This window comes from Dendronephthya gigantea, unplaced genomic scaffold (assembly GCF_004324835.1).
Source record: "Dendronephthya gigantea isolate DGI-Jeju-01 unplaced genomic scaffold, DenGig_1.0 000094F, whole genome shotgun sequence".
NCBI lineage: Eukaryota > Metazoa > Cnidaria > Anthozoa > Malacalcyonacea > Nephtheidae > Dendronephthya > Dendronephthya gigantea.
Window position 1 is genome coordinate 771,096 of NW_021163104.1, and position 14,977 is coordinate 786,072.

Consider the following 14,977-nt stretch of genomic DNA (forward strand, 5'->3'; position numbering starts at 1 on the left):
AGATGCTGGCCGAATGCTAGTTGAATGATGGTCATATCACAGAAAATATTATTGTAGGATCAGCAGATGTGAAGGCGTTGTAGCCGAGTTTGGATGTCCTGTTTACGATCGAAAAGGTGTGCGAGATCTTTTATTCGAGTAACGTGAAAGTGATTGGTATATAGACCCAAAGAAACTAGGGCTATACCTGGCATTGAATAAAACTGAGAATGAATTGACAGACCTAGGTCTATTACGTTTTTGTCCGACACGCAAGACGAACAGAGGTAGGCCACCAACTATCACGGGATGTGCAATGGATAACTACAAAGATAAAAGGTTTGGACCATGGATTCCACCAGAAGAGAAACCTGACAAACAAACAACCCGTAGAATGTGTACTTTAGCCATGAAGATAACCCTCTTGTTTATCATGAAAAACCATATATATGCCTTTGACAGCGAGATAAAGCTACAGTCTAAAGCTACAGTGGCCCTACTGGTCTTCAACTGACTGGGGTCCTTGCACAACTATTTATGGTTTGGTGGGATAGAGAGTTTAAACAGAAGATGAAAGAGATGAGATTGGAGTTATGGATGTATAAACGCTATGTGGACGATGTAAACTCTATAATGGGTGTGCCCCAGTTGGGATTGAGGTTTAATGGTGATAAACTGGTTAAAGATCAAGTTGCTGCCGAAGTAGATCGGTCGATAGAGGCGGATGAAAGAGCGATGCGTTTATTCAAATCTATTGCCAACAGCATTCACCCATTCATTGAGATGGAAATTGATTGCCCATTACGCCATAATGACCACAAACTTCCCATACTTGACTTAAAAGTTTGGATTGAGGAGAGAGAAGGGAATGAAGGACAACCGACTGAAAAAGTTATATTACATGAATTTTACTTCAAAGATGTACCGTCCAAGTCCGTTGTTAATGCAAAATCAGCCCTACCATGGAGTAGTAAGAGAACAATACTTACACAAGAGGTATTGAGAATTCTACTGAACAGTAGTACGCGGTTACCATGGAAAGTGTTTGTTAATCATGTGAACAATAATTATGATGATACGTCTACAGTTTTCTGGTTATGATGCGAAGTTTAGAATGGAGGTAGTAAAGTCAGCTTTAAAGGCATATGATAACATCAAGAAGTTAGACAGCTGTGGGAAGAATCCCATGCATAGGACTAGAGAGTGGCGACAGGTTGATCGAGCCGAAGAAAAACGTAAGAAACGAGACACCTGGTATAAGAGGGGAGGATATGACAGTGTTATTTTTATACCTGTTAATATATGTATATGTTAATTGGGCATGGCATTGTGTATATAAGCCCTTCGAGTATGGTAAATATATGTATTTGACTTGTGCACAGTACACTTTATAGCTTATAACAAATATAACATGGTGGCAGCGGTTGGATATTAGTTTATTAATTATGTCTTCGGTTAACCTACCGTTTCCTATGCTAAAGTCTACTGGTGATGAAAATGTGATATAGAAGTATACATCGAGGATTTGATTGATTATAGTGTAATGAATAATTGGTACGATTCGTCTAAACAAATAGATGCTGAAAAATGGACTAAACCTGACAAAGTAATGGCTTGTTTACGAGCTTCTTTAACGAAGCCGACAAGAACAGTTTTGAAATATAGTTTTGGGCTTATCAGCAGCAGATCAGATGAAACCGCATTGTGTTGTTCAAGCGTTAAAGGATTATTATGGAGCGAGTATTGGTGTTTCTGGTGAACGACAAAAGTTTCTTCGATTTATTCAACAAGAAGGCGAAAGTATAGGAGATTGGGAATCGAGGGTGAGAAATCAAGCAGCTCAGTGCGAGTATGACAATTTTGAAGACGAACTTATGAGGGATCAATTTATAGCTGGTTTGGTGTCCGAGCAAATTCGGGTTAAATTAATCGGAAAAGGACATCGTCATAGAGATGGGGAACGACAAAAAGTTTCTTTACGAGAAGTGGTTGAGGTAGCTAAAGCACACGAAGCAACAACGATAACGAATAAGTTGACGAAAGATGCCAGGGGAAGTCAACAAGAGCAAGTAAATTATTCAAGCAACCAGAGAAACCAGTCAGCGAACCGCGACCGTGGACGTGACGATTTTGCAACATCGCAGCAAACAATGGCGAGATTATGTTCTTGGTGTGGTAATCAGCATAAACAGCCGCGACAACAATTTTGCCCTGCTTTTCGTAGAAAATGCAATAAATATGGCGTAATGGGCCATTTTTCGAGAGTTTGTAGAAATACCAGTACCGGGAGAGTGCATCAAGAGAAAGCAAATCGAATTCAGGACGAGACTGATGAAGAACTATTTGTCGTGGAAAGTAATAAAAGTAATGTGAATGCAAAGAGATTCTTCGCGAATTTAGCATTGCTAAACGGAGACAAAACCAGAAGCATTAAAGCTCAAATCGACTCAGCGTCCACTTGTAATACGATTCCTGTAGATTGGTTGGTGAGGAATTTTCCAGGATGCAAATTAAGGAAAACTTTGGCGACATTATGCACATATGGAAGTCAGAAAATTGAACCAAAGGGACAGGTCACGTTATGTTGTGAAGTAAAGGGAAAATTTCATTTACTGGATTTTCTTGTTGTCGATGTGCCTAAAGTGAAACCAGCGTTACTGAGTGGGTGCGATGCCCAAAAACTTAAGATATTTGAAGATTTATGCGGATGAGGTTCAGGCTGTTGATGTTAGTGGTGAAGGAAAGACTGCAGGAGAATTTCCGCTGATCGGAAAGTTTACTAGAGAATCAGTTCTTTTACAATATAAGGAAGTATTCAAGCCTGGAAGAGGAAAACCCCTTGGAGATCCATTGCATTGCATATTAAAATCGATTCAGATGTAAAACCTGTACAAGCCCCTCGGAGAAGAGTACCGGTAACGAAGTTGGAAAGAGTAAATGAAGAATTAAAGAGGTTATGCGAGGAGGACACTATAGCTCCAGTGACGCAGCCAACAGAATAGTTATCAAATATGCTTGTGCGCGGGAAGCCTGATGGGAGAATTCGAATATGTATAGACCCAAGTCGTACTGTAAAAAAGGCCATACGGCGACCCGTTTATCCTATACCAACTATTGAAGAGCAATTGCCTTTTCTAACGAATGCTAAAGTTTTGACAGTGGTTGACGTTTCGGAAGCGTTTCACAATATTGAATTGGATTATGATTCATCTTTGCTTACAGCATTTCAAGGCCCGAATGGACGATATCGATATAAGCGAATGCCTTTTGGCATTTCATCTGGACCTGAGGAGTATCAGCGACGTCAACAAGAGTTCCTTGAAGGACTAAATGGCGTGATTAATATCGCGGATGATATTTGCATTTTCGGACGTGGTAAAACAATGGAAGAAGCGAATGAAGATCATGATAGGAATCTAGTCGCGTTATTGAATAAATGTAGAGATGAAGATCTTCGACTGTCAGAAAAAAATATGCAATTTAAGTCAGATTCGGTTATCTTTATGGGACACAAACTAAGGAATGAAGGAATTAAACCGGATTCTGAGAAAGTCAGCGCAGCTCGTGAGATGCCAAGACCTGTGGATAAAGCTGGTGTGCAGAGATTTTTGTGTATGTGTCCAAATTTAAGTGAGACGGTGTTACCATTGCGAAATTTAGTAAAACAAAGTGTTGAATCTAATTGGACAAGGGCTCAAGAGAATGCGTTTGTTGCAGCGAAGCGACTCATTGCATCAAGTACAAGTCTGCGCTATTATGACGTTAAGTTGCCAGTTACCCTACAAGTGCATGCGTCAGACGAAGCTATTGGAGGAGTGCTTTTACAAGAAGGAAAGCCAGTTTGTTTCACGCCACATACATTAAACAATACAGAAAAGCAATACGCTCAGATCGAAAAAGAGTGTTTAGCGATTGTGACTTCTATGAAAAAGTGGCACCAATACCTCTTTGGTAAACAAGATATTGTTGTGCAGACAGATCATCAACCTTTAGAAACGATTTTTAAGAAGCCTTCAAAGAATGATGCTATAACTTCAACAATATTGTTTTGAGGTGGTATATAAAAGAGGAAAAGAGCTTTATATAGCTGACACCTTTTCAAGAGCAGCATTGGAAAGAACTGGTTCCTTAGATTTAGAGACTGAAGTCGTATTTCGAATGGAACTTTTAGAGATGGATTGAAAACCGTCTATGATGTCAGATGATATGTACATTCAAAAGAGTACATGAAGAAACGATGAAAGATTCAACATTGACGCAGTTGGTAGAAGTGGTAAAGAACGGTTGGCCGTTGGACAAGTCAATGTTATCACCGTGTCTTCGACCATTTTGGTCTTTCAAAGAAGAAATTACAGTTTATAAAGAAGTATTGTTGAAATCGCATCAAGTTATTATACCTGTGACATTAAGAAAAGAAATGTTGGAGAAGATTCATAAAGCTCACCAAGGAGCTGATAGCAGCATCCGACGAGCGCGAGAAGTTCTATTTTGGCCAGGAATGTCCGCTGATATTCGTCCATGTTGTGATGCGTGTGGAGTTTGTGCTCAGTTTCAGAGAGAGAAACCGAGGGAGCCGATGAAGTCACATGAAGTGCCTGAGTTACCGTGGGTTAAGATAAGTGTGGACTTATTTCAGTTAGATGGAAAGAACTACATGGTGATGGTTGATCATTATAGCGACTTTATTGAGCTTGATTATTTGAAGAATACTACTGCCAATACAGTTATTAAAGCCATGAAGAAGAATTTTGCAAGACATGGAATCCCGAAGGAGTGCGTTAGTGATAATGGGCCACAGTTTGTAAGTTTTGAATACAAATCGTTCGCGAAAGAGTACGGATTTTTATCAGTGACATCCTCCCCTTACTGCAGTAAAGGCAATGTTAAAGCGGAATCGCCGGTTAAAGTGGCGAAAAAGATCTTGAAGAAGTCTGGACATGAAGATCCATATCTGGCGTTGCTAGCATATCGCTATACTCCACAACAAGGATACACATATTCGCCTGCTGAAAGATTGATGTCGCGAAGATTAAGGGATATTATTCCAGCAATATCGACGCGGTTACGACCGCGTTCAGTTGATGATTCCGTGGTTAAGGAAGATATTAGGAAGAGAAGAAGGCAGTCAAAGATCCAATATGATAAGAAAGCATCACAGCCAGTCGAGGAGTTGGAAATTAAGGATCATGTTTGGGCGAAACCGCGAGAGAAGAACAAGCCATGAATCTATGGAAAAGTAGTTGAGAAACCTGATGAAAGGCCGTGTGTTATGCAGACGCCGTTAGGATTAGTGCGGCGTAATCGTAAACACATACATAAGGTGAAGTTAGAAAAACAAGTCGATCAAGATACAGAGGTCATTTCGTTGCCGGAAAGTGACGGTGAAGATATTCTGGTGGAAAAAAATATCGAAGGTGTGTGTGGTGAAAGCTCTGGTACGGTGCCCGGAATAGAAGAACGAATAAATGAAGGAACAAATTCATTACGAAGATCGGGTAGAGTTCGTAATAAACCTAGTAAAAATAAAGACTATATACTAGGTTGAACCTGATATAATTTGTTATTATAATTTGACCGGGGAAATAGGAACAATGAAAATAGTACATTAGGTTTGTTATTATTTTATTATAATACTTTTCTTACGGGCGTATAATAATTTATTTAATAATCTTGTAGGGGTTTTTTGGGAGGAGAAAGATGTTAATGTATGTATATGTTAATTGGGCATGGCATTGTGTATATAAGCCCTTCAAGTATAGAGTTAGATTATATATGTATTTGACTTGTGTACAGTACACTTTATAGCTTATAACAAATATAACATACCAGCAAACCAAGATCTGCCCTTAAACAACGATATGAAGAAGAAGTTAAACGTGTTGGACTTAACATCAAGATAGTAGAACAATCTGGAGTAACACCTCAACAACGACTACAACGATCTAACCCTTTCCGGGAGAAACGATGTAAATGACGAGAGTGTTTGGTTTGCCAAAGTAATGAGAAAGGAGAATGTGGTGCCACTGGAGTCACGTACGAACTTGTTTGCCAGGAATGCAAGCACATATATGTAGGAGAAACGTCAAGAGGTGCATATAGTCGTGGCAAAGAGCATTTACACTCCTTGAATCGTCGTGAAGAACAGTCTGTCATGTGGAGACATGCAAATGAGAAGCATGGAGGCGATATACCACCCTTTACAATGAATGTTACTGGCATTTTCCGTGACGATGCAATGTTAAGACAGGTTACAGAAGCAGTAAACATCAACAGAGTAAAGCAAAGTGAACTAATAAACACAAAGAATGAATGGAATTATGTGAAAATTCCCCGTGCTATCGTGACAGTAGATTGATCATGTTATTACATGAAGTTTCAACAGTAGATGGATAATATATTTGTATTACATGAAGTTTTTTTTACCGTTTTTAACATATGTTTACTATATATGGCGATTTGTTGAAAAGGTCCGAAGGACGAAACTAGCACTTTTAATCGCCTTTTTATCTTTTTATCTTTTTATTATACATAGTGTCGAAAGTTAACGATATATGTATTGAGATATTATTATGAGTTTGATACACCCTGTATAATTAAAACTAAAAACACACTTTCATGAACCCGGACTTAGGAATGCCTAGGCGTCAGAGAAGAATCTCCTCCAAGTAAATATTCTTATACGTTATCTACGTGAAATACTAGGTCTCTAGGCTATAAATATTTGGAAAAGATAAATAATTAAACATTTTCTTTCACAGTTCTTTAGTGTTTAGCAACTTTATTTCTTCTTTCTAATTTCACGTGGTCGTATCTTCATCGATGTTGATTTCAGAGAATAATAATAACCTTTCCAATGGTACCAGTTGACTCCAACAGCGAACGATGTGTCTGCGCCATAATGATACAAACCATTCAAATTGGAATCATGACAACCACGATACCACCAGGCTCCTTTGTAACGCGCTGCACAGTTGTATCCCTTAACATCATTGTCAGAATCCTTGGTGGTGAAAGCCATACCGTTTTGCTTTTTTAACGAGTCTCCTGCTGTACCTTAATGTAATATTATATCCAGACTTTTTAATTAATTAAGTTTAATAATTAAATTAAATGTTAAAAGATGTAGATACACCTAGTTATGCTACGTCAGGACGACTAGGTTAAAATGCGGATACGGATGCAATTCATATCGACGGAACGGACATGCGGATAAATTACTGCTTGAAAGACCAATTGAATTTTGTTCAAACATAACAAAATATTGCCAGGGTATTTAACAGCGCTTTGCTATTTACACGTCTAATACTATGTCCTCAATGTGAATTTGTGATTTGAAGTTGTGATTTCGCAAATGTCATGTCATGTTCACTGTCCCATTCCGTCTTTGTAAAGAATGCCAGTAAAGAGTTGTTGTAATAATTATTATAAATGGTATCAATATAATGAGTTATAAGATTTTGAAAACAATTCTAAGGATCCCGATGTTTCATTTTATGGACTGCATATCACCTCGAATTTCATGGAATTCTCCTGTGGCTAAATACTTGTTTGAAATACATTTCATTGCTTCTTTTACATTTTACCGATTTTGCCGCCGTTTAACTTAAAGGAAACCTCGATTGCACCTATCGAATGTTTCTGAGAATCTTGTTTTGGTTTTGTTTTTTTTTTTTTAAACATTTTGCAAATTCTCGAAATGGTAATATTTTACATTTCTTGACGATATACCAACAGGGCCTCGTTTCAACTCTATATAGAGTCGACTCAATTATAATTTTAAAGTTAATTGTAAAAGGAGCTGTACTTTCTTCATTGAAATATGACTTAGTTTAATGTAAAATGCTTACCATGATAACCTCCAACATCCAACTTGTATTTCTCACTTTCGCTGCTGACATTAAATGAATCATAATGAGCGTATCTGGTGTTCCCAGATGTATCTTCCATGTCGATACGAAGTTCATTTTGTGAAATATTTGTCATCCTGTGTATTTTGTCAAAACCAAGCCAATATTCTCCGCTCAAGCTACCAAAACCTTGTTTGTAATCTTGCCATCCTCGGTGGAAGTCAACACTTCCATCAAGACGACGTTGAAATACAGTCCATCCTCCACCTGATGTTGTCATATCACAAAACACTTTGAAACTTTCCTTTCCGTCAGGGTCAATTTCATAAATTCCACTTTGGTTATTTCCCTTTTTATACAAATCATCGCAGTTGAAACCTGAAAAATATCATGGTTTTACATTACAACTTAGTAGAATAGTGGAATGAAAGCAATAATAATTTATTGCAAACGGGCTAATAATCCTCTCCATTTTTCCCACAGAAATACAATACAATAGCTTTTAACATATCGTGTATTGGGTTCTGGCTATCAGATTATTTTCTGTTTCACCTGCAAAAAGGAAGCAATATGCATTCGTGCCCTTTTTTGGGATTACGATGCTAAATTCACACCAACTACGCTCGCTCTTGGCAATCGCTCTTGACAATCTCTCTAGCTTTGTGGCAAGAGCATTGCACCGGCGTTGCAAAAGCGTAGGTTCGATTCCTTCCGGAAGATCAATATTTGACACATTCTTAACATACAGACTTGGAGATGCTTGCTGTTAATTATTTTAAATTAGATTATTGATTTTAAAAATTTTGCAAGCAACCTCTTTAGGCTCGATCAAGATTTCTACTTCGCTGCGCTAGGGAATAGTTTACTTCTTGTGATGCCCCCTACCCCAATCAAAATTATTAGAAGAGGCCCTGAGGTTCATTCGTACGTATTGCATTAATGTGGCGCATATTGACAGATGATTTAAAACACTTCCCATTGCATAATACTTAAAAAATTTAAATATTAAATTTCTGTTAGTTTTTGTTCCGAATATGAAATCACTAGGCTGACCAGAAATTTATAATTATGTTATTTATGATAATTCTAAATCGGAATCATACCTGATTTCCTGGTAAGCTTTTGTTTTTCAACCTCATTCTTTGTCTATACAAAATTAAGCAATGTTAAATTAGCAAAATATTGATTTTAATCTTTACATGAATCAATGCATTATTTCATTAATAATTAATTACACCGATTTCACCCAAGTATTGTTAAAATTACGTCTATATATTTCTAATTTCTATAAATCTTCAACACAAATTTTTGTTGGCATAGACAAAAGAAACTTGAGATACCTTATTTCGAGGAAAGAGATTGAATTTTGGCACAAATACAGAGTGATCCGAAGATCGGAGGTATAGAAAATATTTTCTTACATGCAGTTAAATAATAACTGAGTTTTTCTCGGGTAATATTTTGTTCATTAAATATCAATGTCGGCAACACTGTTTATTTGCTGCTATCACCTTTGTGCCTGCGTTATGCACTATCACTATTATTAAACGTGCATGTATAGTTTACTATACTGAATTCGCTTTATATTACTATATCTTCGTTAATGAAGAAGGGAAATGGTTAGTAGATAATGCTTATTAGTTCGACACATTTCGTTTTTTTTTTATCTCTGACAGTAATTTTTCACTGCCTTTTAATAGCTACAAATTTGACCACTATTTTCCCACAAAGCGTTAATTTACTGCTTTATTTTTCCGGACAAAATTTTCATTATTTACTTCTCAGTGAAAGATCTGAGGTTTAACTTATTTCTAAGGACGTCAATGTATCCATTGTTAACAAACATATGTTATGATCAGTTTTGTTCTGTTTCACATGCCATCCTATAAGCGAACAGATGTTGCATGAATGAGCATAGATTTGGTATAGTTAATTAAAAAGGCTGATTTTTATCTAAGAAAAACAAAAATAAATATGAAAACAATTCAAGCAGTCACCTCATTTTAACAATTTATTTATACACGCTTCCACGTTGCTTCGATCGTGTCATTGGTACACAGGTCCAATGGCAATTTCAGGGGCATGGACACTCGGGGTTGGTGTCCCCTCAAAATTTTTCAAGGAATGAAAAGTGCTTTTTTGTTATGAAGAATGCTTCTTTAAAAGCTAAGGTAGCTTCAAAAACTGTTTTAATGATGAAGGTACCCTTTTTGTTTCCTACGTATGCCCACTTACAAATGCCGAAATCTTTTTGTATATAAAATATAACTCCCACTAGTGGTGACCTTGCAGCTTTGGCAGTCAAACCATCCCTACACATATTTTTGGCTGCCGTTTTTTTAACCGAAAGTGCCCAAGGAAGCGATGCTCCAATCTCTAGGTGCTTCCTACACCCCTGGGCTTCTACACGCCCCTTAGTATATTTCTATAATTTATATTGTGTTAATTAACGGTATGAAGAAACTCTCAATTAATATTTGAAATTTGATTGTATTTGGCAGCATCGCTAAGCGATAAAAATCAGTTACTTTGTCTTGTTGTATGGAATTACATAATTATTAATTTTTATTGCATGATTACGAAATTCAAATTATGCCTAAATTTGTTAATCTTACCGCTTCAACATCTTGCATCAACATCCAATCTCCCGTTTTCGTTTCTTCTTTCTTTCTAGTAACGTTTGTCAGTTGGCAATTTTCAACATCTTTTGTTGTTCTGTAGTTGAATGCAACACATTCGAGTTTGTCATTGCAGTGATTGTGACACTCGAACATGACAAACGAAGACGTCATATTGTGTCTTGATATTATCTCGTCACCAGGTAAAGATGGACCACCTAAGAATTTTAACAAAATTCGAAAAACACTTATTTTCCAATGAAAAATGTCCAAACTTTGGATAACAGATTGTTTTTCATCATATATGAAGTATTAAACTATATTTCACGACAAAATTTTTGACAAAAAAAACATGGAAAGACGTCTCACCTTTTATGATTGTGTCGTATCTCTTCTGGGAACATTGGTTTGCAGAAATGTTTCCAATATCAAGCAACAGCAAGCTCAAGATTGCTGTAACAAACATCGCTTAAATAGTCTTTTTTCGACTCGATAATATAGGACGATATTTACCAGGGAAAGAGACGAATACAAAAGGATCTTGAAGCTGTGTTTCATAAAAATTTGAAAATTCAATCATAAGTATAGGGAAGCGGACGCCGTTAATCTTAACTATACTGTTAGACAGCGAAGGGTTTGAAGTATCCTTGGCAGTTTTGAGTTAATTAAAATAGAGTAAAAAATTAATTAAATAAAACTAAATACCCACTAAATGTCCGGCAGTGGCAAGAGCATTGCACCGGCATCGCAAAAGCGTATATAGGTTCGATTCCTGCCGGAAGATCAATATTTGACTCGTTTCTCCATTAACTGTTCCTGGCTTGAATTTGAAGTGTGTATTAAGACCCTAAAAACCTCTAGAATTTACCTGCACCGAGTGAAGTGCCAAAAATCATAATTAATTTCATTTCAGTTTAAGAATTGCTCTTTTCTAAATTTAACTACGTTCTCTGTTAATTGAGGGAAATTTAATTAAGTTTCTGTTATGAAAGGGCATCTATATAACTGCAACTGACCCCAAAAATAGCCCAAGATTCGGCCGCATTTCACGAAACAAAGTAATTAGAAATAAATTTAATGTTTAGCATGACTTACTACAACTGTGATTAAGATATATTATTAGAAATCATTTCAGGACTTTATTTGAACAGCTGGTTTGCGTAGAAACTGCATGGACGAACAGTAATAAAATACGAATAAGCATGTTAGTAGCACTCAACAGCAAACAAATAATTTAAGTGCAAGCTACATATTAGATATTAACGTCTCTTATTTGGCAGTTTATAGATTGCCAATTCTTCAAACTTCGTACCCAGGGCCTGTCTGAATTCCATTTCATGTATTGTGCAATCTCGTTCCCCGAACCCGCATTTTCTCTGGTGAGGAAACAAATGTTAATGTTAACGGCCCATTTGATGTTGTCTTTTATTAAGAATTCTTATTACAAAGTATAATTGTTTGCAATTTACAACAGGAACCGTTATAAACAAACAAGAATAATTGAAATTAGTGGATTCAAAGCTTATAATCAATAACAGTTACGTACGGACTCGATATAGTCGATAGCATTGACAACGAATCACATTGCAACGTTTGAATGTGTGAATATTTCAAAGTCCTGACAGCATAATTAACTTCCCGTAGCTTATTTCAAGAAAAATATTTGATTAGCGACGTCGAACAAAATCAGCTAACCACGTCGTGGATCGTAGACAAAAAGGCCCCACTTAAGCCAAAATAAAACATTTTGTTCTAGGCCTTTCAAGCTGACCTTCTTAGCTGTTTCAAAGTGCAGCAGGAATCGAGGCAATGCGGATAAGACCATGCAGGAGAGCCAGAGAATTTTGTATGGTGTGGAGAATAACAATACTGCAACTAACAGTTATTTTGCGAACTCGAGTCGTATACTGATGAGCTGATAGCCGACGAGACGCGTAGCGCCGAGTTGGCTATCGGCCATATATAGGACGAGAGTGAGCAGAATAACTGTTTTATTGCATACACAAACTTTGTCGCCCTTTCGGTGCATTTTGGTGTGCTATTATCAACTAAAGCTTGGATTTCTATTTCACTCAACTCCCCAAATCTTTCAGCCATTTTGTTAACTCTCTCTACCAGACAGATATGAGCTAATATCTGTCTAGTAGCCAACCAATGAAATTGCAATATACCTCATATCTGGCGCTTGTGTATATGATAATAGCAGATATTTTTCCAATGTCATTTTAGCCAAAATAGAGATTAATTGTGCCACACGATCGAAATCGTGACTGACATTCATTTATTTAAGCAGGTAGTTTGCTTAATTGAGACAGTTTGTTTATTTTTTTCTAATGCCGAGCGCCAGGCAACTTAGGATTCTTATTTCACTAAATTTCTAATTTCAGTGTTTTATCTGAAATAAGATCCGTTTCGTGTGGGTCGTATAATTGCATGACAATCCCTGGCAACAATCTCAAACAACCGATTATTTTTATTTCATTTCAAGAATTGTGTTTTTTAATCGTATACTAACAGACTAAGTCCTTGAATTGCATGTCGAGAAAGCTGATTTAATGTGTTGATATATAATATACTGAATAGCATACCATTTAAGTTCAACTACGTTCTTTGTAAACTGAGGGAAAAATTTAATGAAGTTTCTGTTATCAAAGGGCATCTATAACGTACAAACTTCTAAAATAACACAACATTTGACTGCATTTCACGAAACAAAGTCAATGTAAATAAATTTTGATGTTTAAAATGACTTACCACAACTCTGATTAAGATATATTATTGGAAATCATTTCAGGACTTTATTTGAACAGTTGGTTTGGGTAGAAACTGCATGGACGAACAGTAATAAAATACTAATATGCAAGTATAGCACTCAACAGCAATAAATTATTTAAGTGCAAGCTGCGTATTAAATATTAACGTCTCTTACCATCCTCGTCCCCATGGCCTAGCTCCGTTGCTCTCTTATTTGCCAGTTTATTGACTGCCAATTCTTCAAACCTCGTACCCAGGGTCTGTCTTCAGACGCTATGTCTTCTACGCTATGTCTTCTACGGCCCATTTAGTCTTTATTAAGACTTATTATTACAAAGTAAATGTTTGCAATTTACAAAAACAATCGTTATAAAAGAACAATTGAATTGAAATAGGCGGATTGAAGCTTATTGTGTTCGACGAAGAAGAACGTTTCGTAGCCGTGTCATATCGAGATTTGCGATGTCAGATTTGCCTCGTTCTGATGTGTCGTCATAGTAACTGGGTAACCTTCAGACGGATCGTGGACAAAAAAGTCCCCTGACTTTAGCCAAAATAAGACATTTTGTTCAGGGCCTCTCAGACTGACATTCTTAGCTGTTTCAAAGTGCTGCAGTTCGATTTTTTTTTGTTCACGAGATTCTTTTAAAAAAATATCACTTTTATTTTTACTCTTGAACTTTGTCAATTGCAGATTTAGGGATACATATAGGTAGGGACGAGGACGCGAACGTCAAAAGGATGGGAAAATTAATGGCGAATAAATAGTGTCATTAGCGTGGCATGTCCATTTACGGAAATGGAAAAGAAGTTCCTTTAGCAAAGAGCACAACAGTTGTGCTGCTTGTTGAAAAAACTGTTCAGAATTTTTTTGTGGATTTCATATTATTCCTTTAACGCATCACGCCATTTATTCTTCATTTTCACGTCTTCTTTGACTTTCACATCCTCGTGCTAAATCTGCCAAATGGGATCATTAGGCCCAATTAGGGCCATTTATACGATCCAAAATAAGCGCGGCCTATTCAGTAAGTCGAGAACAGTCGTTTTTCACTTTGGATAGCGGTATGTCAGTCAGTGGTAATTACCATGAGAAAAAAGGGGCGTTGGGGGGCATGTAGCCCTTGAAAAACATGCACGTGGCCTCAGAAAATTTTGTTCGCAAAGATTACGTTCAATGAAATAAAAATATTAATGATAAAAATGGATGACAGCGAGTTCGCTACAGAATTAAGAATATCTAACAAACTTCATTACAATATACTCGCCATTTCAAAAAGGAATTGTCACCGCATGATTGAACTATTTACGACAACCCTAATGACATTTCGACGGTTAAACTGACTCAGAATCACCGTACGCCGTCTTTTATGATTATCGTGTTTTGTTTCTTTATATCATCTGCAATTTTATCCAAACATTTTACACAAACAACAGATTTAAGTGGTGGTTGCCCTTCATTAATCATCATCGAAACAAGACGACGAAGCTGCAGCTTTTGCTTTTATAATTCCGGCACAAATAAACAGCTTAATGATGTGTTTGACGTGACCAGATTTCCGCTATGTTTGAATCATTATTTGAATCACAAAGTACAACTGAGCATAATTGAGTGTAGTTCAAGGGACGTATGTCTCTCACTCACACTTCACTCGAGTGTGAGTGGTTTCTTTGAATACTTGGAGTGTGAGTGTAGCATTATGCTATGTAAGTGTGAGTTGACACTCATTGTGTGGTGAGTTGCACTCATTGAGAATTAGCGTCCACTCACTATGTGCA

The 14,977-nt window shown here is 36.9% G+C and overlaps 2 protein-coding genes across 2 annotated transcripts; one reads left to right on the top strand and one right to left on the bottom strand.

Annotated features, from left to right (window-relative positions):
* The first annotated feature begins 4,216 nt into the window (after positions 1-4,216).
* LOC114533745 (uncharacterized protein K02A2.6-like) lies at positions 4,217-5,203 on the top strand. The gene has a single exon (XM_028555339.1). It carries the CDS (start codon positions 4,217-4,219, stop codon positions 5,201-5,203), a length of 987 nt encoding a protein of 328 aa, XP_028411140.1.
* A 1,554-nt stretch (positions 5,204-6,757) lies between these two features.
* LOC114533746 (microfibril-associated glycoprotein 4-like) lies at positions 6,758-10,634 on the bottom strand. The gene is made up of 4 exons (XM_028555341.1): positions 10,442-10,634; positions 8,930-8,972; positions 7,827-8,204; positions 6,758-7,032 (listed from the first exon to the last, which is right to left on the bottom strand). Exons 1-4 carry the CDS (start codon positions 10,616-10,618, stop codon positions 6,758-6,760), a joined length of 873 nt encoding a protein of 290 aa, XP_028411142.1. The 5' UTR covers positions 10,619-10,634.
* Between the last annotated feature and the right edge of the window lie 4,343 nt (positions 10,635-14,977).